The 24,261-nt window shown below is 45.3% G+C and overlaps 1 protein-coding gene across 1 annotated transcript; it reads left to right on the top strand.

The window, feature by feature from the left end:
- Positions 1–875: 875 nt before the first annotated feature.
- On the top strand, positions 876–22,872 carry SLC13A2 (solute carrier family 13 member 2). The gene is made up of 11 exons (XM_036768083.1): positions 876–989; positions 3,550–3,686; positions 4,987–5,210; positions 6,735–6,906; positions 8,604–8,726; positions 14,678–14,896; positions 16,937–17,025; positions 17,430–17,551; positions 19,522–19,683; positions 20,598–20,735; positions 22,702–22,872. The coding sequence occupies exons 1-11, from the start codon at positions 891–893 to the stop codon at positions 22,870–22,872; spliced, it is 1,656 nt and encodes a 551-aa protein (XP_036623978.1). The 5' UTR covers positions 876–890.
- The last annotated feature ends 1,389 nt before the right edge of the window (positions 22,873–24,261 follow it).

The raw sequence follows: 24,261 nt of genomic DNA, 5'->3' as shown, positions 1-24,261 counted from the left end.
GTTTGGCCTATAGCTCTGATATTGCAGGAATCCAATCCCCCAACCCTTACCTTGCCCCACCCTGGCCTCTGACCCAGATCTCAGAACTGTGCTCCCTGGGGAAAAATTGGAATACAAACTCCTTGAGGCCAGAAACTATAATTTGGGTCTTTGTATCTCTAGTGGCTGGCATGTAGATGCCTCATAAATGGATTGATTGATGGATGGATGGGTGGATGGATGGATGGATGGATGGGTAGATGGTTGGATGGCTGGATGGATGAATGGATGGACAGTTGGATATATGGATGGATGGATGGATGGATGGATGGATGGATGGATGGATGAATAGATGGATGGATGGGTAGATGGTTGAATGGATGGATGGATGAATGGATGGATGGATGGATGCATGCATGCATGCATGGATGTATAGATCGATGAACAGATGGACAGTTGGATATCTAGATGGATGGATGGATGGATGGATGGATGGATGGATGGATGGATTGATGGATAGAATCTACACTGGAAGATCCTATTCCATGTCACCAGCTGCTCACCAGAATGTAATCTTTCCCCTTTTCTACAGCTCTCCAAACCCTCAAAGTTGATTCTTTCCTCTGAACCTCTGCTCCACTCAGAAGGCCTATTCCTCTTGTCACCAGTTTTAAGTAGCAAGAATCTATCCTCCTCCCACTATTTCTGAGCATGAAGACTAGAGGAAAGTCATGCCATGGGCTCCAGAGAGGGGCATCCCATAGAAGGAAGGGCAGGGATAGATGGTTCATTAGGAGAATTTTTTTTTTTGGTTGAGAGGGAGCACAGGGCAACAAAGGTATCTCTCTGGCCCTGACCCCTCTCTCTACTCCTGCCCCTAGGAAGCCAAATGTGCCTACGCTATCATCCTCATGGCGCTCTTGTGGTGCACAGAGACCCTGCCACTGGCAGTCACTGCCTTTTTGCCCCTCATTTTCTTCCCCATGATGGCCATCATGGATGCAACAGAGGTGAGTCTCTCTCCTCACTCCCACTTCTCCCTGCCCATTCAAATTCACACCTCAAGAGAAATTACAAGAGGGTTTTGGGAGAGAGTGGGAATCTGAGAAGGGGTTAGGTGGACAACACCATTGGATAAGAAGTAATCTCAAACCCTTAAAAATGGTCAATACTTTTAAACAACATTTGTGATGTGCACTACTTTGTTCCTGAGAGTTCATTATTATTCCCATTTTCCAAATGACCAAACTGAGGTTCACAAAGCCAAAGGAATTTGCCCAAGATCACCCAGCTTAATGATTCAGGACTCACACTGGCATAGTATTGAAGTTGTACATTTGTATTCAGTACAGAGAGTACTGAATTTGGAGGGAGGAGAAAGTATTCTAACCCCTCCACCCAACTCCCTGCCACATACATACACCACTACCACCCACCATTTAATTGCTGTATGATCTTGGGGAAGTCATTTAACTTTTCTGGGCCTATGCAGCCTCATCTGTAAAATGGGCCTAATGACAATTTCTTTGCCTAAAAGCAGGGGGCTAGAAATACCCTCTGGGAGTCCCTCTTAGCTTTAAGATCAATGACAAGCAGCCCAGGGCTTTCTATTACTACCTTGCAGATAAAAGATTGGGCCAGTAGCCAGCCTTTCTCTTTTGGGAGTGGAAGATGAGAACCATGTTAGCGGAGATGCCTTCATGTGGCTGAGATGGTGTAGACAGCACTTGGAATAAGGGAGCCCCCTGTGTTCCAGTTACTCAGTTATTCACTCTCTGGGGGACCATTGGCAAATCACTTAACCTCCTCTGAGTGTCACCTATGATATGAGAATGTTATCAACCCTAAGGTGCTATACAAGTAGCAGTTGTTATTAGCCTCAGGACGTGCTTGGATGTTGACATCCAGAAAAAGCTGTCACCCTCTCCCTTCCCAAATCCTTCCTCCGTGTCTTTCTCCTTCCCCATCCTTAGGCAAGAGAGAAGTCCATGAAGGCTTGGACTTGGGAGGGCATTTTTAACATTCTTCATAATGGAGTTTTCAAGGCTGACTTTGTACAACTTCAAATGCCCATAGAGACTCTGAAAAAAAAAATTCCCTCTAGACATTTTATACTCTAACCCTGAATAGTTAAATGACATCATAATTCTCATTTTTCCTAATTCTTGACATCTTCTCAAGCTTATTTGGCCATGGAACTCATTGGGGCTTGAAATTTGCTGACAGAACCTGTACATACGAATAGGGGATGAGGGGGGGAGAGTGGTTAGGGCAGGAAATGTCTGGGGAATTACAGGACTGGGTAGAGGACAGGGGGCAAGGAATATTGAAGCTAAAAAGGAGAAAGTGATTCATGTCCTTTGATATATATGAAATCCCACATTTACTATTTTAGAAGGAGAAAGGGAAGTATCATGACCATTGATTTTTCTCCCAAAATCCCTATTCAACAGAAAAAAAAAACATCAAGTTTCCATAAAACACTATCTTAGAGGCTTTTGGGGTGGGAGAATGTGAAACAGAGTCACTGGTTCAGTTGCTTTGAAGATCATCCCATTTTATGAAGTCTGGGAAGAAGCCTTTGCAATTTGGAAGAAATGTGATTAATGAAACCAGTCTTTGGTTCATAGGATCACTGATTAAAGACTAGAGGAGACCTTAGATGTCGCTAGACCAGTGGTATCCGACTCAAATAGAAATGAGTATATAAGGATCCCTGTACATATTGGCTTAGTTTTAAAATGTGGTATTACCTATGTTTTATTGTATTTTTCTCTGTTTCTATTCAATGTTTCCCAATTATATTTTAATCTGATTGGGGAGGGCCCTCAGGACTGGGGGCCATCGGCAGATGTTTGACACTTCTGACCTAGTCTACCTGACTCCTCCCATTTTACAGATGAAAATGAAGTAACTTGGCTAAACCCACACCGGTTGTTTTTACATGTCAAAGACTGGCCCAAACTGACTTGAAATATGAAGCTAACTCTCAGCTGTCTCTTCTCTTCAGAAGAGAGGAGGGCATAGATCTAAAATGGTGATTAATCAGAAAATTATTCACATTGCCTTTGGGATGCATTCCAATATTTGTTTATTCATCTTCCTTGTTGTGTCCTTTATAGGATTTAAATTTAATATTTAAGTATCTGAGTCCATTGAGTACATAGAATCATTCCTGGGGCAAGAGGAACCCCGCATGGTATTTCACCTCCACAAAATTGAGGGTCAGACTTATGTTTGGAAGTGTAAAGCTGCTGTGACCCCCAAGCCTATAGTTACCTTGGCAGTTGGGGGTGGGGAGTGGAAAGAGTCTTAACCCTTTCTGTGCCCTGGACCCTTTTGGCAGCAAACTGGTGAAACCTATAGAGCCCTTCTTAGAATTATGTTAGGTAATACAAAATAAAATATGCAGGATTACAAAGGAAACCAGTGAGGTTAAAATACTGCTGTCAACATGTTAAAATACAAATTCACGAGCTCCAGGCCAATAAATCCTCACTAAGAATGGGGCAGGGGATGATGCCCACTTTGCCTCTCACTCTCCTCTCTCCCCCGGGGGCTTGGCACCAGGTTTGCCTTGAGTACATGAAAGACAGCAACATCCTCTTCATTGGGGGCCTCCTGGTGGCCATAGCTGTTGAACACTGGAACCTGCATAAACGCATCGCTCTCCGGGTCCTCCTCCTCATTGGTGTGAGGCCAACACTGTGAGTCCAAAAAGATGCCACAACCCAGGAGGAGGAGTGGAATCTGGGTGGTTAACATGGTGGGGACTGAGGTGGGGAGGGTGGACATGGGTCAAGGGATCATCCCCTGGTCATCATGTGTTTTTGAAAGAGGCAGAGGGTTATTATGGATAGGGTACTTGGTTTGAAGTCAGGACGACCTAGGTTCAAATACCATCTCCAGTACTGACTAGCTGTTTGCCCTTGGACAAATCACTTAAACTCTCTGAGCTTCAGTCTCTTTGTAAAATGGGGAGGTAGGACTCCATGGCTCTTCTAGTTCCAGGTCTATGATTCTATGATGCCCATGCTCTCTCCTCCCCTACCCCACCCCCATCATTTGCCAGAAGATTGGGATGCTGGGGAGAAGGGACAGACAGAAAGACAGAGACAGAGAGATATTAAAGTGTCAATGCTTACACAGGAAGATGCTCTCCTCCCATCTTACTGGAAAGGGGAGAAATTGATTTTGTTGTTCAGCCATGTCTGGCTCTATGTGACCCCATTTGGGGTTTTCTTGGCAAAGATACTGAAGTGGCTTGCCATTTCCTTCTCCAGTTCATTTTACAGATGAGAAAACTGAGGCAAATAAGGTGAAATGACTTGCCCAGGGTCACCCAGCTAGTAAGTGTCTGAGGCCAGATTTGAACTCATGAAGATGAGTCTTCCTGATTCCAAGCCCAGAGCTCTAGAGATTCACTGCATCACCTAGCTTCCCTGATGCAGTGGGAACTTAATGCTTGTTGAATTGAAATGGTTCTAGCTTCATTTCTTCCCTTTCTTTCCTAGAGATTGATCATGTATGTATGTGTGTGTGTATTACATACATGTATGTATATACATATATAAATGCTAGCTTTCTTTTAGCAGTCCTGCAGGAGCAGTCTAGGGCTGTCAGGCAGACAGGGAGTATTACTGCATGAGGCAGGGGGAATTGGAGGCCATGTTGAGAGTAGTGAATTCCAGGGCGTGGAAGGAGCATCAGCACTCATGGTGGTTGAGTGCTTCACTTGGAAGACCAGACCGTGAGAAGGTGCCCCCTTGAATCTCCTTCCTTTGTAAAGCAGATGGGGTATTCTTAGGGGTGGGTTAGTGGCCTGGCTGCACTCACTCCCACACACAACTTATACCCACGAGGAATGAGGAATAATGAGAACTATAGGGTTAATGCCAGCTAGTCCAGATTCCCTATATCTAGGGCTAGGCTGAGTTTGCCCCCGGGGTTTCTGTTTTCCAAAGAAGGGGAGGGGCCCAGGCAACCTAATACCATGCCTCTCCGTAGCTTGATCCTAGGCTTCATGATCGTCACAGCATTCCTCTCCATGTGGATCAGCAACACCGCCACCACAGCCATGATGGTGCCCATTGCCCATGCCGTCCTGGAGGAGCTGCACAAAACCCCAGAGCAGAAGGACGTGGAGGCAGGCAACGTCAACATCTCCTTTGAGATCCAAGAGCCTAATTACCCTATGACTGAGAAAGAACCACCAAAGCTGGGTGAGAAAAGCTCTTGGCCCTCTCCTTAATGCCTTTGATTCCTGGTAGTGGCCTCGGCTCTGGGAGGAAGGGCACAGGGACACATGGTACAATCCCTAGAAGCCAAAGAAAGACTTCCTAAGGCTGCTCAAGAGAAGAGCAGCCAACGTAGCCCTTGGAAAAAGGAGTTATGAGGAGGCTGGGGGGTGGGAGACCAGCCATCCAGACCTAGTCTGGCACTTAAAAGCTCTGGGATCTTGGGCCTTTCTTTCCTTCTCTTTACCATCAGGTGAGGGTTGGACTATAGTTCTCTGAGGTCCATCCTATCTCTACATCTACGAGGCTAAAGTCATTCTATCAAGTCCTTCCCAGGTATTCTATGATACAGAACCAAAGCAGACCCTTCTCTGGGCTAGGAGCTCTCAGCTTGGCTTTAAGGTCAGTGAATGAAGAGAAGCCCACCTCCTCTCATGGGGTCCATTGGGCAACAACCTCCACCAGGCTAATGGGCCCATCCTTATGTGGCAGGTAAAAGATGAAATGACTGAGGAAATAAAGTATCAGTCTTCCAAGCATATTGATTTGTTAAGCAATGCATGCCAATTGCCAAATGAAGAGGGATCAGACCTCAGCTTAGGCCTGGACCCCAGATACAGGGGGAGACATTATTTTATACATTATATTTTATACACAACATATAATATATTATATACAGTAAAAATAATTAATCAAATAAGGCTAATTAATTAAAAGGAAACAATACAGTATTAGGTAATCTGATTTCTAACTGAGCAAAGATTGAGGACTCTCCAAGTTGGGAGGAGGAGAGTGAATAGGTGTAATCCCCTGAAATCAGAAAAGGAGGTGTCCCACTCCCCTCAAGTGTCTATAAACAATCAAAGGAACACAGAAACAATAACTGATTGATCAGCCCAGATCCAGTTTTCAGATAACACATATGGGTTGCTTGAGATGTATAATTGTGAGAAAACTTCTTGTGTCAGTCTTTGGAGTTGTCCAGGTTTCTGGTCAACATAACCCAGGTCCTTGGTTCAGGGTCTCTAAGCAGCAGATACAAGTGATCCAGCTCCTCAGCCGCACAGGGCTAAGTTCAAACAATACAATGAGTTTTCTCAATTCTCACAATTGAGTAAAGTTTTGTCACGGGAGGGAAGTTGGATTAAACCCATAATTGAATAGAAAGGGACCTGAGTTAGCTCCAGAACTGACTCACAAGATGGAGTGGGTGTGGTCCACTCACTTTCCACAATTACACTTGCTGCCCTATAATCCCCTGCATTCCCTCACTTAAGAGGCAGCTGAGACCCCTAAACAGATCTCAAACCAGTTTTCTTCCTTCCCCCTTGAAAACACCAATAGGGACCATTGCTTCTGCTAAAAGCTAGAAGACCTTGACAAGATCCCCTCTTACCCGTCCCATTATTTTACAAAACACTAGAAAAGTGCGACCTTTTGCAAGGCACCTCTCAACTCTTAGGTCTCTTTTCTCTTCCCTCAGCTACCTGACCCCCTTCCTTCTCTTCTGCCCCACAGATAGCAGCTCTGTCTTACCGCCAGTGCCACTGGATTGCCATCAGAAGGACAGGGAGCACCATAAACTCTCCCAGGGCCTGAGCCTTTCTGTATGCTATGCTGCCAGCATTGGGGGCATAGCCACACTGACAGGCACCACTCCCAACCTCATATTACAGGGACAGATCAACTCGTGAGTATGGGGCGCCAGGTGCCAACCCCTCCAGGGTACTCTTGTCCCAAGATGGGGCAACATCCTTGAGGGGCCAACAACACTCATCCAAGGACAAGGCTTTCTATGTTCTATGGCCAACCATCCCAGCTCTATGATACACAGTGTTCCATATTCTCAGGTCCCTCCCAGTTCTGATATTCAATGTTCTAAGTTCTCAGGGCTCATCCACCTCTTATACTCCCGTGTTCTTTGTTCTAAGGTCCTTTCCACTTCTGATATTTGATGTTCCAAGTTCAAATATCTTTCATCTCTGATGCTCATGGCTCTATTTCCCAACATCCCTCCCAGCTACAACCCTCAGCATTCTTTGGGCTAAGGTCCTTTCCACTTCCAATGCTCCCTCCCATTGCTGATAATTGGCATCCTCTGTCTAATTGGCATCCTCAGTATTCTAGGTTCTAAGATCCTTTCCAGCCCTGGAAAGTGAGGGAGTTGGATTAGATAAGGGATTCTTAATATGCAGCCCATAAACCAGGTTCTGTGGATAGGTTTCAAGAAAGAAAATAAGATAAAAAAACAAACAAACATTCCATCTTTATCTTTACTAACATCAAACTAGAATTTAACATTTCTTTCAATTATTTAAAAAGTCATATTCTGTGAAGGAGCCCATATTCTCTCCCAGGCTGCCAAAAGGGTCCAAGACAAAGTTAAGAACAAGATGGTCTCTGAGGTTCCTTCTGGTTTTAGTTCTATGATCCTATGACCTCCTATGTTCTGTGTTCTAAGGTGCCGCCTAGGTCTGATAGCTGACATTCCATAGCCCCTGCCACACTCCCTGTTCAGTCTTCCTTCCTACTGCCCCGTGACCTTCATACCCTCTACAGTCAAGAATGAAAAGAGACTTTGGGAGATAGAGCCATGAGTAGCAGAGATGGAAGAGACACTAGAACCTGGAACATCAAATATCAGAGGTGAAAAGGACAAAGAACAAATGAGATTTCCTCAAATGCCTTACTCTATCTCCTCTCTCCATGCATTCGCACACACTGACCCCTATTCCTGGAATGCTCTACCTTCTTAGTGAAATTTCTCTGAATCATTATCTTCCTTCAAGGCTCAGCTCAGGTGTCCAATCCTTCAATTAGCTAATAATCAGTGTTTTCTCCCTCCTCAGTTTTCTTCCTACTATACTAGTTATCTGAATGTAAGTTGAGGGTAGGATTGGTTTCCTTTTTTATCTTTGCTGTCTCCAGAAGCCAGCTCTATCCTTGCATGGACTAGCAGGTACTTAATGTTTGCTCATTTTATTTTAACAGAATGGAGGGGATGTGATGAATATCAGTGAACAGGCAGATGTGGGTTTCATCTACACACACAGACACACACACACACACACACACACACACATGCACACGCACACGTGCACACACATCCACCAAATTTGGGGCTCTGTCCTTTGGCTGACAACATCAGCAGAAGTCTTCATCGCTGAAAATGGTATACAGAGCCCAGACCAAGATAATCCCCCCTGTCCATTGGTTGGCAGGAGCAGACTGGAAGATTATGCCCTCTTAGTTTGTGAAAGGTAGAATCCCTGACCCCTGGCTTTTCTCAGGTTAGGCTCAGCTGGTCAAGGCACCCACAGAAGTGGGCAAGGGTAACACGACCTTGTTGCCATACAAATAATCACTGTGACTCCTCCAACCCTACAGGATCTTCCCAGAGAACCCCAGAGTGGTAAACTTTGCTTCCTGGTTCAGTTTTGGCTTCCCCACCATGATCCTCCTACTGCTGCTGTCCTGGTTGTGGCTCCAGATCCTGTTCTTGGGATTTAAGTAAGTTTGGGAACCAGTCCAAAGCTTCTAAAGATACCATCAAAGGATCTAACCCTCAGGTAACTGACCGTGAGGTCAGGGATCAATCAATGAGCATTTATTCAGGCCAGGCACTGTGGTTGATGCTAAGGATACAAAGACCACAATGAAAGTCTCCCTCCTGCTCTTATGGAGCTTGCACTACTGGGTGACACAAGCAGTAACCATCCCTGACATTTGCATCTAGCACTTTTGATTACTCAAATAGAAACAAAGTATTCTATACCTTTGGATTACTCAAATAGATACAAAGTATTCCAGAACCTCTGGATTGCTCAATAGATACAAAGTATTCCAGAACCTTTGGATTACTCATAGATACAAAGTATTCTATACTTTTAGATTGCTCAAATAGAAACAAAGTATTCAGCAGCTATGGATTACTCAAATAGATACAAAGTATTACAGAACCTATTATCACATGTGGTACTCACAATTGTCCAAGGAGGTAGGAAAAATAAGTATCATTCTCCCCATTTTATAGGCAAGGAAACTGAGGCCCAGGATGAGCTAAATAAAATGACTTGGTAGTAGTAAACACCTAAGCTGAAATTCAAAACCAGGTTCCTCAGTTCCAAATTCCTGCTTTGGTTATGCTGCCAAATAATGCCAGCATCTCACACTAAGTTGACCTGATTGGTCAGTCAATAAGCCCTTATTAACTACCTACTATGGCAGGCACCATGCTAAGAACCAGGGATACAAAGAGGCAAAAGACAATCTTTGCTCTAAAGCTCACAATTGAATAGGATTTATTGAATTACATACAAACCACATGGATATACATTTTGCTCACACATGTGAGGAGGATGCACAAGGACATATATGCATATTTGTTCCTATTTGTTCCTGCTTGGTGTTTGTCTTTTGTTTTCAAAGAGGACCATGGCATTAGGAGGCTGACACCATGACATGCAAGTGAATGGGACTTAAGTGAGGGAGGGCTGTACAAAGTCACCAGCCTCACTTTCTCTTCTGAAGTCATTTGGGTCCAGTGACCAGATATAGATCAGGACGACTGGAGATAGCCCAGAATGCAGTGGGGGACTTTGGCCTTTTCAAGCTAAGGTCTTTAAGACATGTCAGTTTGAGGTAACCACTTTTTCCCTCCATTCTGTGATTAAGACTTAATGAGAATTGAGGCAGAGAATGGCCCCTTTAAAAAAAAAATCTGGGAGGGGATGACTCTCAGGGTTTCTGGACAAAACAGAAACAATTGCTATTCACATTCATTCTGAGCCGGATCGAGTTGGCCAACCAATGAGAGCTGGGTCCCCATCTTGGTTTGGTCTAGGGTAAAAAGGTTTCATGTATAAGTGATCCCAGAAGACTGGGTGTTGCTAAATGATAATTTTATTATATAATTATGTGCATATACATGTGTATAATTATATAATTTTTAACCAGCCGGTGGCCCCCCAGAACTTAGGGATTGTGGAGTTTTATACAGAGCTAAACAAAGGGTGATGTTGACAGGGTATGGGCTCTGCCCCCACCCCTTGAACTTTCCCACAAATTTCAGGCTCCTGAAATTCATGGAAAAGTTCAAAGTTGGGGGGGGGGAGTTCCAGAGCCCATACCCTGTCATTGGGACCTCTTATCAATGGACCAATCTTGAATGTAATTTGATCACAGGAGTTAATAAAATCCCTCTGGAGTCAGGGGCTGTACTTATGGACATTTGCTTGACCTACACATCCTCCATTTTACACTGGATATAGAGGCCTGATTGAAACAAGTCTCTTGGATTTCATCAATTTTTTTTTTCCATTTCATTCATGCCCCCAAGGAACTCATGGTCTAACCAGGAAAATGAGGCACAAATTTACCAAAAGTTAAACATCCATACAAGAGTGAAAGAAAAAAACACACCATAAGAGATTCCCAAGGCAGCACATGGTTAATTGCCATGAGAACATTGACAAAGCAGTGAGCCTTGATGGGCAAGCTCCCACGTGAGAGACAATGAGAACAATCCTCTGTAAAATGAAGTGTCTTTGAGTTCAAACATTCTGTGATTCATGGGATCAAAGAGTTAGAACTAGGAGGGACCTCAGAGACCCTCTAGTCCAACCCCTTCATTTTATAGAGGAGAAACTAAGACCCAGGGAAGTTAAGCAATTAGCCGAGGTCACACAGGTAGGATTTGAACCCAGGTCCACTGACTTCAGAGTCATTTCCCTTTCTACTGATGATTCTGGAGGCAGGTCACCTTCCCTCTCTGGAGCTCGGCTTCCTCAACTGTAAAATGAGATATTTTGCCTCAGTGAACACTAAGGTCCTTTCTAACCCTGATCTAAGATCATGGGATACTAGCTGACCTGAAAGGTCCTTTCCAGCTCTAAGGCAGAGGGTCCTTCTGTATTAGGGGAATGGTGGAGGTGAGGCAGGGAGTCAGGTCTTATGGAATTAGGGCTGGGCCAGTGATAGACTGAGAAACGGAGTTAGGATACTCCTTCTGATTCCCATCCCACCCTTTCTAGACCTAGAAGGGGGTCTTAGAGAGTGAGAGATTAGCTCATCCAGCCCTTCCCCTCCAGAGGACTGCTGGGAAGGCAAGATCAGATCCCAGTGGGTCCAGTTCCCATTCTACAAAGGGCACAAATGAAGCCTGGGAAAAGATTTCACCTCTCCCACCTTTCCCAAGCCAAATTGCAATCCGGATGTGAAAGCTGTGGCTGGGCCTCTGACCTAAGATAGGTGCCCTTTCTTGGAGCCATCCAGAAGACCTTTGTCTTTGACCCCCAAGGTTTTCTTACTTAACTCCCCGGCTCATTGAACCCTTAAAACAGATTGAGTAAGCTGGATTCAAAAACCTGCTCTACTCGATTATAATTACCCACTCCTTTTCTTCTGTCTATCCTCCCCCATTTTTTTGTGACTGGGTCTTCCTGTCTCACCAGGCCACTCAGGAGTCTGAGTCCAAGTGCTGATCAGCAGGGAAGCTCTGACTTCCTCTGTTTCTCTGCTCTGGACCAAACCACACCTCCTCTGGCAAGCTGCTGGCTCCAGGAGCTCCCCAGAGCTCCCAATGTTAATGCCAGATTGAGCATGGTCAGAACCCCCTTAACTCAAGGAATCTACCAGCCTCAGCCTTCCTCAGTGGCAAGGATTCTACAAGCCTGCCCCACCTCTCCAGGACTGCCTTTCTGGACAGCCATTTTATCCTTGGTTCCTGGGCATTCCAGCATCTATTTCCCTCTGCCCCCCATACACTACAGACAAAAGTACATCTTCTGTCTCAAAGAACAACTAGGAACATAAAGAAGTCAATGTCATACAGTAGGAAAAATACTGGCCTTGGTGTCAGAGGAGCTGGGTTCAAATTTTGTCTTTATTACTGTTACCTGTGTGATATTAAGCAAGCCACTTAACTACTCTGTGTCTAAGTTCCCTCCTCTGTAAAATGGGTTGAACTAGATGACTTTTAAGGTCATTCTCATCTCTAAATCTAAATAGGGCCCTATTAAAAAAAAAGCAACCAATTTTTTGTCATATGGAGTGGGTCTCAGAAAGAGGAAGTAGAGGAATACAGAGACATATCTAGGTGATGTAAAAACAAAAGATATCCACAAAAACTTATTTTTAAAAAAGAAATAGAAATAGCATTTATTTGACATTTTGAGGTCTGCAAAGCACTTTACAAATATTATCTAATTTTATCTCACAACAAACCTTATTATGCTCACTTTATATATGAGGAAACTAAGACAAACCGAGGGTAAGTGGCTTGCTCAGAGTCACACTGCTAGCTAGCAAGTGTCTGAGGCTGGATTGGAACCCAGGTCTTCCTGACTTCATATGTAGCCCTCTATCCACTCTGTACCACCTAACTACTTATGACACCCTAGGGTGAGATGAAGAGAAGAAAATCAGAAATAAAATAATAATTTATTTTATATAACTATACGATAAATAAATATATAATAAATACATAGTCAAAATGATACTTTTCTGTAAATATATAATATACAATCTAAGATAAGTTTTCTAGAAATATTGTATATTTATTATATGTTTATAGAACAGTACTTTTCTATAAACATATAATAAATATACAATATAAGACAATAGTTTCTATAAATATCAAGAAATATACAGTATAATAGTTTTATATAAATATACAATATGAAAATATTTTATACAAATATGCACTATAAAATGATGCTTTTATATAAATATATAATCTAAAACAATAATTTTATATAAATGTAATATAATGGACTTGACTATATAATAAATATGCAATATGAAATCAGTAATAATATAATTATTGCATTATGCATTATTGTATTAAATATCATTATAGAAGAAAATAAGCCAATCCCAGAATGGATGATTTATTTCTAAATTTATTTTTGCAGCTATGGTTCCCCTGTCAGCTAGCTTGGCCCACAGTAATCCTCTCAGAGCTGGAAGGCCCAGCTGCCTCATGACCTCAAATAAAAACATCTTCCATCCCTAAAAATCCCTAACTCAGTTTCGGGATGCCCACACATGGGCTGTCCATTCTACATTCAGAGTATGGTAGCTCTTCCCATCTTATGATAAATGTTATTATAATTAAATATATAAATAATAAAAATAGCCCTGCATTTGGAGCCAGGCTCTTGACTCCCTCCTTTCAGAGTCCAGCTCCTGTAAAATTAAAGGGCTGGTTGTTGTTCAGTCGTTTCTGACTCTTGATGACCCATTTGGGGCTTTCTTGGCAAAGATACTGAAGTGCTTTGCCATTTCCTTCTCCAGCTCATTTGACAGATGAAGAAACTGAGGCAGAGTGAAGTGACTTGCCCAGAATCACACAGCTAGTGTCTGAGGATTTGAATTCAGGTCTTCCTGACTCCAGGCCCCACATGCTATGTACTATGACGCCACCTAGTGACCCCTCAAGGGATTAGTGGATAACCTCTAAAATTTCCTTCCAGTTCTTAAAATCCTATGAATTTGAGAAGAGTATAGAAAGAATAATCCCATTGAAAGCTAATTCCATGATAAGAAAGAAAGAAAGAGAGAGAGAAATAAAGGAAGAGAGAAAGAGAGAAAAGAAAGAGAAAGAGAGAAAGAAGAAAGAAAAAAGAGAGAGGAGAGAAAGAAAAAGAGAGAAAAGAGAGAAGAGGGAAAAAGAGAAAAAAGGGAGAAAGAAGGCAAAAAGGAAGGAAAGAACATCCCTAAAGATGACTCCATTCATCAAATGACCTTCCTTCTTTCTCTTCCCTTTGTAACCTCTCCAAGGACTTCCTTTTACTCTTAGAGACAAACCGTGATCCTAGTGGAAAGAGTATTTAATTTGGAGTGGGAGGTCTTGAATTCAAATCTTGACCATGCTACTTGCTAGCTGTGTGATGTTGGACAAGTCATTTCCTTTGCCAGGGCCTCAGTTCCCGCCTCTGTATAACAAAGTGGTTTGATGCAGGTGTTACAGAACTATCCACCTTTGAATCCTATGACCTTTCTCCTAAACAATAATATTTCCTGACCTACGTCCATAAACTTTTTTTAAAAAATAGCTTTTGGTAACTGTATTAATGGTTTCCTTTGAAGTCCTATGTGTTTGTATTATAATCCTAGTAAAACTACATAATTTGATAACCAGTATAATTGGCTTCCTTTGTAAATCTATGCAGTTTTTTTTATTCATTTAAAAACGATTCTGAGAAGGGGACCATAGGCTTCACCAGCCTGTCTGCGCAGGATGTCCAGGGCACAAAAAAACTGTTGACCCCCTTTAAGAAGGAAAAAATATCTGGAGACAAGCCAACGGTTTGCTGTGTGACCCTGGGGAGTCATTTCCCTTCTTTGGCTCCCGTCTACCAGTCTATGAAATGGGAGCATTAACAAGATAAGCCCAGTCTTGCTCTTGGAGCAGTTCTGATTGAGGATACATGAATATGAATGTGTCCCTTTGCCTGTAGCTTCTGGAAGAACTTCAGCTGTGGAAGGCAGGTTCACGAACAAGAACGAGCAGCCTACCACGTCATCCAGACTGAACAGAAGAAGCTGGGCCCCATGAGCTTTGCTGAGAAAGCCGTCACCTTCCTGTTCATCCTCCTAGTAGTGCTGTGGTTCACCCGAGAGCCCGGCTTCTTCCGTGGTTGGGGAAACCTGTTGTTTCCTAACCATGAAGGGGAAAGGTGAGACATGGGTGGGAGGCCTCATGCTTGGGGGTGAGGAAAAAGGATAAGGAAGAGCCCTGAGGAAGATGATGAGACCAGTCCCAAGAGTGAGCAGGCAGATCCCACCAAGCTGCACCCCAATGGGCATCCTTCTGCTGCAGGAAAGGAAGGAGAGATATTAGACGTGGGGAGGAACTTCCCAGAAGTGGCGGTCATGGAGGTCAAAAAAGTCTTCAGAGAGAGAACTGGATGAGGAGATCCCCAGAGACAGAGCTGAAGAGGACTTTGTGTACTGTCTAGTTCAGGGACTTCTTAGTTTGGGATCTGTGAACTTGGTTTAGTTTTTTTTCTTAATATTTGGGGATTTTTCTTCATACTTGGTTTTCAATACCTTAATATTAATACTTAATGCTTGGGGGTTTTCTTGATATTCTAATAGCTATATTTCAATGTAATTGGTTTCCTTTGTATTTATGTACTTTGAAACCTAAAGAGGGGTCCATAGGCTTCCCCAGACAGGGGCCTCCAACACAAAAAAGTCTAATGGGATGAGAGGGGAGAGATGGAGTTGGGAGTAGAAGTGTCTGGGATGAGGAGCTGGAGGAGGGATGAATTAGGAGGTAGAGGCAGATTTGTTTGATTTAATAAACATTTATGAAAAGGCTACTATATGCCAGGCACTGTACAAAGCCAAGACAGTCCCTGCCCACTGGGAAGGTACAACACATAAACAAATGAGTAAATATAAGGTAATTTGAGGAGGGAAAGCACTCTAATAATTATAGTAGTAGCCAACACTTAGTGCTTTTAAAGTTCTTAAAGCCTTTTATCTCATTGGCTGTAATAGTGACAATTTAGAGATATCCATCAAGACATCTTCACTGTACCTTTAAAGAAACAAAGAATTCCTAGAGTAGGAGATGAGAAGGGGCCAGATCCCAGGTTCAGGAGACAGCTTATATGAAAACAGAAGTAAAAGATGAAATACCCAGTTCTGGGGAAAGCAAGGAGGTCAGTTTGGTTGGAATATACAGTACATGAAAGAGAGGAAAGCAAAAAAAAAAAAAAAAACCCTGGAAAGGTATGGAAAGGTATGGAGGGACAGGCTGTTGAGGTGGCCAGTTCAAGAAGGGAAAATACTTTCAAATTCCCTCTGGTTCAGTTCAGGCAAATTCCGCCTTCCAAAAGAGGCCTTTGTCATTGTCCCCTCTACCATCCTCCCAACCACCCCCACTGCTAATGCCTTCCCTTTCATTTGCATACACATACCTTATACGTGTATACTTGTTTGCATGTTCCATTAGACTAAGTTTCTTGAGGGCAGGTACCATATTTTTGTCATTCTTTGTATGCTCAATACTCAGTACCATGTCTGCACATAATAGATGCTGAATAAATGTTTGTTGACTAACAGATATCAAGGGGTGGCTATCAATTGCTCCAGCATACTAGGGAGGGATAATAACAGAGGAGACAGGCCCAACATCAGGGACCCCAATGGGGACGACAACATATGCACACCAAAAACCATAGGTACAGAACAGCCAATCAATAGGTGAGAATTAATGCCAGCTAGAGCCCCAGCTTCAGAGGAGTCAGGCCTCAAACTGGGAAGGCTCCCTGGAGGAGGCAAGGTTTGGACTGAATCAATCAGTGAATTAACCACTCATCTTGATGGAGAATCTGGATCTCACTCTGGCCTCAACCTTCTGGCTTGAGGTCTAACCTTTGATACACTACATTACACTCTATCATGCTGTCCTCCTAAGTAATATAAAGGTTGCCCAAGTACTAGGTGTGGTACCTGCCTTCATCGAGTTTACAGCCTAGCTATAGAGATAAGGAGGTACATGATTACTATGCACAATAAGAGCTGGAGGAATTTGGAGCAGAGGAAGACCAGTGAAAACTGTGAAACATTATGTATGCATGTGAGACTTGACCTGAGCCTTGAAGGATGGGCTGGATGGAGAAATGAAGGGGGAAAGGCCAGAGCTCTCCTAACTGCCTTCCGCCCCCAAGCCTGTGCACTCATTGCTTCCCCACTCTCCTTTGCAGTATGGTCTCAGATGGCACTGTGGCCTTCTTCATCGGCATCATCCTGTTTTTCATACCCTCAGAGCTCACTGGCTACTCCCAGCGGCAGGGTAAGCATTTGGTGGCAGAAGAGGGAGGAAGAAAGGAGGATGGTAGGGAAGGAGAAGTGGGGCAGAAATCAGCAAACCTTAGACAAGGAAGAGAACCCAAAGTCATCTGATCTGCATCCCATGTCCCTCCCTCCCACCTTTAGGTAGATAAAGTCCTCATTTTACAGAAGAGGTAAACAAAGCCCCAGGAAAGTGAGGGTCACTTGTACATTGGTGGGCACTAGAACCTGAGTCTTCTAGGTACCAGCTCAGTGTTACTTTTCCCACTTTGCTACAATGGAAGGAGTTAAGCTCTGGTGCTCTTCCCAATACCTGGGCAGAGTGAGCAGAACAGGATTAGGGGAGACGGAAACATGTCATCCTGGGGCTCTTTCAATGACCCAGCTCCTCTCCTTGGGGACCAGGCACCCAGGGAAAGTTCAAGGCCCCAGCCGCCCTCCTCGACTGGGATACTGTGAATAAGAAAATGCCCTGGAATATTGTCTTCCTGCTGGGTGGAGGCTTCGCCCTGGCCAAGGGCAGTGAGGTAGGTATCCCCCCCACTCTTGCCCCCATCAGCTCCCTCTCTGCTCCCAGGCAGAAGAGAGAAAGAAGCTGGGAGGATGAGGAGCTAACTGGGTGGGGGAGCTCACATACCACAAAGAAGGAAGTTCAGAAGTTAGAAGTTTTGGGGGGAAGATGAAAGGAAGTAATTTGATTAAAAGATTATGATAATATATATATATATGTAGTTAGTGTTATATACATAATAAATTACGTGTGTATATTATATGTGTGAGTATATTATACATATACATATGTGTGTGTATATACATAATGTCCACACTTGTGATTTCGTCAGCGTAGGGAATTTCTAGTGGCAGCTAGGTGGTGTAGTGTAGCAGGCCCTGGAGTCAGAAAGACTCATCTTCCTGAGTTCAAATCTAGCTGTGTGTCCCTGGGCAAGTCACTGCTTGCCTCAGTTTCCTCATCTGTAAAATGAGCCAGAGAAGGAAATGGCAAAACCGGGCCAGTATCTTTGCTGGGAAAACCCCAAAAGTGGTCTTGATGAGTCAGATACAACTAAACAACAAGCATTTATACAGCCCTTTAAGGTTTGAAAAAGCATTTTTACATTTGTCTCATTTCATCCTCACAACAACCTTATGAAGTAGGTGCTATTATGATACCATTTTACAGATGAGGAAACTGAAGCACATAAAGATAAAGTGACTTATCCAGGGTCACCTAGATAGTATGCGTCTGCGACAGAATTTGAACTCAGTTCTTCCTGACTCCACATTCTGCACTCTTTCCACAACATCACCTAGTTGCCTCCAGGAAAAGAAAGCATGAGCTTGTTCTTTGGAGTCAGAAAGTCAGGTCCAGGAACCTCTTGCTCAGCTTAATCCAAGGACACTGAAATAATACCCTTCCCTCTCATCCCACCCAATGCTGACCCAGCTCAGAGAATCACTTTCTTCTAAGTTGGAGTGGCCACATTGCCTGCTACAGCCACAAGGGGGCAACAAAATCCCATTCGGGATCTCACCTGAGGCGGCTGTGAAGCCTCCCTCTAAGCCCAGAGCTCTTTATCTGTCCCACTACGGACCAGGACAAAGGGGACTTCCTCAGAGAGCATATCCCCAGGAATATTGTGCCAGGCCCCACCATTCCTCCTCATTGTACAATTGGGAAACCTGTGTGTTCGATGGGAGAAGGGTAGCATGTCCTAGTCACCTGACCTCAAGGCATGGATCCAACTTTCAGCGGTCTCAGCAATTCTTTTCTCTGAGTTGTGGGGTCAAGGAGATGGCTAGAGTGGAGGGCTGGGGGGAGATGGAAAGGACAGATAGAGGTCTCCCTGGCCTGAAGGATTGGAGTCCTATCCCTTCCTGCTTAAGAGGCCAGTTCATACAGTGCTCGTTCCCCTTCCCCTTCCCCCCAGCTCAGCCCCTAATGCTCCATGAACAAACTGTGTACCCAAAGATGAAGGGGAGCTGGGGAGGGCTGAGGGGAGGGCAAGAGTGGATGATGACAACAGGGAGGAGGGGCAGAGATGACAAAATTGTCCCCCTTTTAAAGGATGATCTTTTTCCCATCTGTTCCCCCACCTTACCACCACCATTTTGTTTCTGCATTAGAATGTTTCCCATTGTTCTCAGAAGTCTTATCAGAAATATAGAGCCAAGGGATGCTACCTCCAATAATATTTTGGTCTTCCAAATGTCCCAGTTGCCCCTAGGTCAAGGAAGAGACAGGGAGGAAGGTGGGGGAGGGGTCTGGAATCCCTGTCTGTTCTCTTCTTACTCAAGCCACTGGGCCTGATCCCCTGACCTGCCAAGGGAAAAGGGAAAGGAAATGAGGCTTTGTCATACCAAAGCTCAGAGAGACAAAGCAATTTTGTCAAGGGCACACAGCATCTTGGCCCTTGCTCAGGGCTCCTGGGTGAGGCGACCATTGTCCCTGGTTCCTCAGGTCAGTGCCATGTCAATTCCCATTCCTTGCTCCCCATAGGAATCAGGCCTGTCCCAGTGGCTGGGAAACAAGCTGACACCGCTGCAAAGCATCCCTTCTCCGGCCATCGCCTTCATTCTTTCTCTGCTTGTGGCTATCTTCACCGAATGCACCAGCAATGTGGCCACCACCACCCTATTTCTGCCCATCCTTGCTTCCATGGTGAGACACCCCTCAGCCCCATACCTCTTTCTATACTGCCTTTTAGAAGCCCCTCTTCCTTCATGTCCTCTCACCCCAAGCTGTCCTAGATCTCTGAGCTTCTAAACTGAGGGATAGGACCCTGCCACATCTATGATTTGTGGAAAAGACTGGAGAACTCCCAGCCTCCCTGAGCTGCCAGGCCCCGGTGACCTCTGGATGCCTGGCTTTTTGGCCCCTGACTCACCTCCACCCCCTACCCTCCCACCCCCATTCCCTGTCCTGGCTGACATCACCAGATGAGAATCCATTTGGTTGTTCTGTCATTTCCCCCCCTCCCAAACCCTCCCAATATGAGTCTTGGTCACCCTCAAAGTGACCAGGTGAGATTTCTCACCAGGGGCGTCCCTGGGCCCCAGCCCTCTCAGGGAGCGTTCCCACAGCCCTTTGATGGAATCCCTGTGGTCCCTTTGAGATTGGTTTTATGGGCCCCTCCCCTCTCCACACCTGAAGGGCAGGTCAGCATAGTCATCCTCTTGAAGAGATCTAAGGCCCAGAGAGGTGAAGGGCCCCTCTTAGCCCTCAAAGTACCTTCTTAAGTGGAGAACAAGTCCCAGAGCCCTCCTGAGGGCTCCAGGCCTGACTGAAGGGACTCTACCCACATGGACAGAGAACATGGGGGCCAAAGCTGGTCCCACTCTCATCTTGCTCTGTCACTTTCAAGGACTCCCCATCAGTCTCCTTTCTGTGAAATAATGGAATGTGAAGCAATGGAAATAATCCCCTAGCACCTAGGTGGTATGAACAGACCTCTTTCCCCTTCCTGCTCCCTCCCCACCTCACCTTCGTAAGGCCAAGGCTATTATTTTTTTTTATTTCCTCTCTCCCATTCCCTGGTTGTTCTGACCTCTCCTCCCCTTTGTCTTCCCTGCTAGGCCCAGGCCATCTGCCTCAACCCCCTCTATATTATGATCCCCTGCACCCTGGCATCCTCTCTAGCCTTCATGCTTCCTGTGGCCACCCCACCTAATGCCATTGTCTTCTCCTTTGGGCAGCTCAAAGTGTGTGACATGGTGAGTAGGGGAGGAGAAACCAGGGTAGGAGAAGCTGCCCCCTCCTACACACACACACACACACACACACACACACACATTTCCATTCTCTCTCTTCTCCCATCCTACTCCATGGGAACAGAAGGTCCTAGTAGACCACAAGCTGGATACAAGACTCAGCTCAAGTGCTCTCCTATATGATGCTTTTCCCTTTTCCACCTTAAGTACCTTCCACCTACTTCTTGTCTATATCTATTCATGTACATATTATCTCCCCCATTAGAATGCAACCACTTGGGTGGGGGTGGGGGGTGGCTATCTCTGCCTTTCTCTGTCTACCCAGTTTTTAACAGGATGCCTGGTACATACACTTAATAAACTCTTGTTGATTGATTGGTAGAAAATATGCTAAGATCCCATTCTCAGGGTCCAGATTAAGATGCAAGGGAAATTGAGGGGGGGAGTACCTCAAGTTAGTAGGGGACAGGAAGGGAGTCCACTTTCCTTCTCCAAAAAGTACAGCATGGAACAGTCCAAAGAATGTTGAACTGGCTGTGGATTCAAATCCCGACTCTGACACTCACTATCTGTGTGACCTTGGCAATCAACATACTTCACCTCCCTCAGGCTTAGTTTTCTCCTCTGTAAAATGAGAGGATTGGGCTAGACCAGGGCTTCTTCAGCTTTTTCCACTCATGACCCCTTTGACACCTCTTTAACTGTGGGTCACGACCCCACTTGGCTTCTGCGGCTTCTTCTAGCTTTAGAGCTACAACACTGAAGTATTGGCTTATCGTTCTGTTCTTCCCTCCTTTCCCTTATCCCTGCAGAATGTAAGCTCCTTGAGAGGAGACTGCTTTGGATCCCTTAGCACCTAGTACTATGCCTTGCTTATGATAGACACTTAGACATTTAATAAGTCTTTGTGAGATGGGATGGGGTGGGATGGGATGGGATGGATGAGATGGGATGGGATGGGATGGATGGGATGAGATGGGATGGAAAGAGAAGGGATGAGAGAGGATAGGGTAGCATGGGATGGGATGGGACGGGATGGGATGGGATGGGATGGGATGGGATGGGATGGGATAGGATGGATGGGATGAGATGGGATGGAAAGAGAAGGGATGAGAGAGGATAGGGTAGCATGGGATGGGATGGGATGGGATGGAAAGAGAAGGAATGAGAGAGGCTAGGGTGGGATGGGATGGGATGGGATGGGATGGATGGGATGGGGTGGGATGGGATAGAGTAGGGGGTGGCCTCGAAAGAAGGAAGGAAATAAGCATTTATTAAGTGCCTTCTGTGTGTCAGGCACTGTGCTAAGTACTGTATAAATATTATTTCATTTGATCTTCACAACAGCCCTGGTAGGTAGGTGTCATTTTTATTCCCATTTTACAGTTGAGGAAACTAAGGCAGACAGACACTAAGCAACTTGCTAATTAATAAGCTGGTGAGTGTCTGGGGTTGAACTTGAATTCAGGTCTTCCTGACTCCCAGCCCAGAGCTCTACCTGTTTTTCAGTCATGTCCAGCTCTTTGTGACCCCATTTGGGGTTTTCTTGGCCGAGATACTAGAGTGGCCTGCCATTTTCTTCTCCAGCTCATTTTACAGATGAGGAAACTGAGGTACAGAGTGAAGTGACTTGCCCAGGGTCACCCAGCTAGTAAGTGTCTGAGGAAGATGAATCTTCTTGACTCCAAGTCTAGCATTGTATCCCCTGTGTCACCTAGCTGCCCAGGGCCCTGTCTACTGCTGTTCTAAGGTCCTTTCCCATTCTGTATCCACGATTCTATGATCCCCCCTCCCTTACTCTATTCAGTCAATCAACCAACAAGTCACAATGCTAAGCCCTATGGATACCAAGCAAAGCAAAGACACTCCGTGCCCTCAAGGAGCTTACCTTCTAACATAATTCTAGTTGGAGTGGGAGTCCCACTGAGCCGCTCACTGAGCTCTGCCATCTCTCTTTCTCTTCTTCCAGGCCAGAGCAGGATTCATACTCAATATCTTCGGAGTACTGGTCATCTCACTGGCCATCAACACATGGGCCTACCCCATCTTTGGACTATACCAATTCCCCAAATGGGCCCAGTCCAACATTACTTCTTGCAGAGTCAACGGCCAGTTCAACACAAGTTTGGTCTTCCCTTAATCCCCCTAGGGAGAGGGAGTCCACTTGGAGAGAGGCCAGTGATGTTCACTGAACTCATGCTCCCAGGCCTTTCAACCTAGGTGTCTGGGAAGGGCTGGGGATGGTGAAGAGGTAATCCCAGCATTAGTGTGAATGGCACATGTGTACATATGAGCGTGTTTGTGTTACATAACATGTATGTCAGAGGGCATGTGTGCTCACATGATGTGGTGTGTTTGCGTGGCACACCTGTATGTGTGTTTATGTGTGTCCAGGTGCTAGCCGACTGAGGGTGTTTGGTGCCAACACTTACTTTGGTTTCTCAAAAGACATGCCCGCAGCCCCTTTTGACTATATTTATTGAGACTCCGGGGAGGGTCAGGTTGGAAGTTCCCAGCCCCTCTGCAAGAAGTTTAAGCAATTCCAGCACCTAGCTGGACAGCTCCTCCCTTGAAGAGTCTGGGGGTGGGGTGGGAGAGGAGGGTCAGAGGATTTGCCACATTAAAGGCTTTTCAATATTGGAGACTCTCAGCGCTCATTTAAGGGACTACCCCAGCACCTCTTTCTCTGAACAAGCCAACCTGTATGTTGGCCCCAGAGTTTGGGGGCCTGGGCAGCCGGGGAGGGGGAGAGGGAATGCCCTGTCCTGAGGCTAGAGAGGCCCTTGGTCGAGTGTGGAGCCTTCTCTAGGAGAGAAGCAGAGAACACTGGGAGGAGTTCTGGCTCACAAGTCAGAGGACCTGGGTTCATATCTTGCCTTCACCATTTAATCCCTGGGGCCATTTGGGCAAATCACGACCAACCTCTCTAGGTGTCACTTTACTCATAGATGGCCCTTAAGGTCCCTTAATTTCTCTGACCTCATTTTTTTTATCTGAGGAGATTGGACTTGATGACATCTAATGTTCCTTCTAGATCTGAAAATCTGTCCTAGAACTTGGGGCTAGTGGAGAGATCTGAGCCGGAGGGGAGGAAGAGAGTGGAGGAGAAGGTGCTGGTTCTGCTGGGCTTGTTCTCAGTCATAGGATTACAGGCTTTGGGGCTGAAAGAGTCCTTAGAAATCACCTAGCTCAACCCCCTCATTTTACAGATGAGGAAACTGAGGCTTAGAGGGCTTGCCCAGCATCACACAGCTAGTAAACAGTCAAAGTAGGATTCAAACCCAGGTCCTCTGACTCCAAATCTAGCTCTTTTCCCACCGCACCAAGATTCAATAAATCAGTTCAGCCTCACCACGAGACACCCACCATCCTAGTCAGCTGCCCCAGGGAAAGATAACCAAAGGGAAGCCAGGGGAGATGGGGAGAACTCACTCTCCTTTAGCAAACTTGGCCTGTCAGGGGTGGGGGAGAGCTGGAGTAGCAGGTCTGAGCCCTTGGACACCAGTGGCCCAACACTGTGGGGGTGTGC

Source organism: Trichosurus vulpecula, chromosome 7, assembly GCF_011100635.1.
Source record: "Trichosurus vulpecula isolate mTriVul1 chromosome 7, mTriVul1.pri, whole genome shotgun sequence".
NCBI lineage: Eukaryota > Metazoa > Chordata > Mammalia > Diprotodontia > Phalangeridae > Trichosurus > Trichosurus vulpecula.
This window is presented reverse-complemented; position numbering and strand designations above follow the sequence as displayed.

Bases quoted from the DNA above. Each gene is read 5' to 3' on its own strand.
- SLC13A2 (XM_036768083.1), top strand. From the start codon at position 891: ATGGCGCTCTTGTGGTGCACAGAGACCCTGCCACTGGCAGTCACTGCC. The intron at 990-3,549 runs GTGAGTCTCTCT...GCTTGGCACCAG, and splicing joins CCATCATGGATGCAACAGAG to GTTTGCCTTGAGTACATGAA. The intron at 19,684-20,597 runs GTGAGACACCCC...CTTCCCTGCTAG, and splicing joins TGCCCATCCTTGCTTCCATG to GCCCAGGCCATCTGCCTCAA.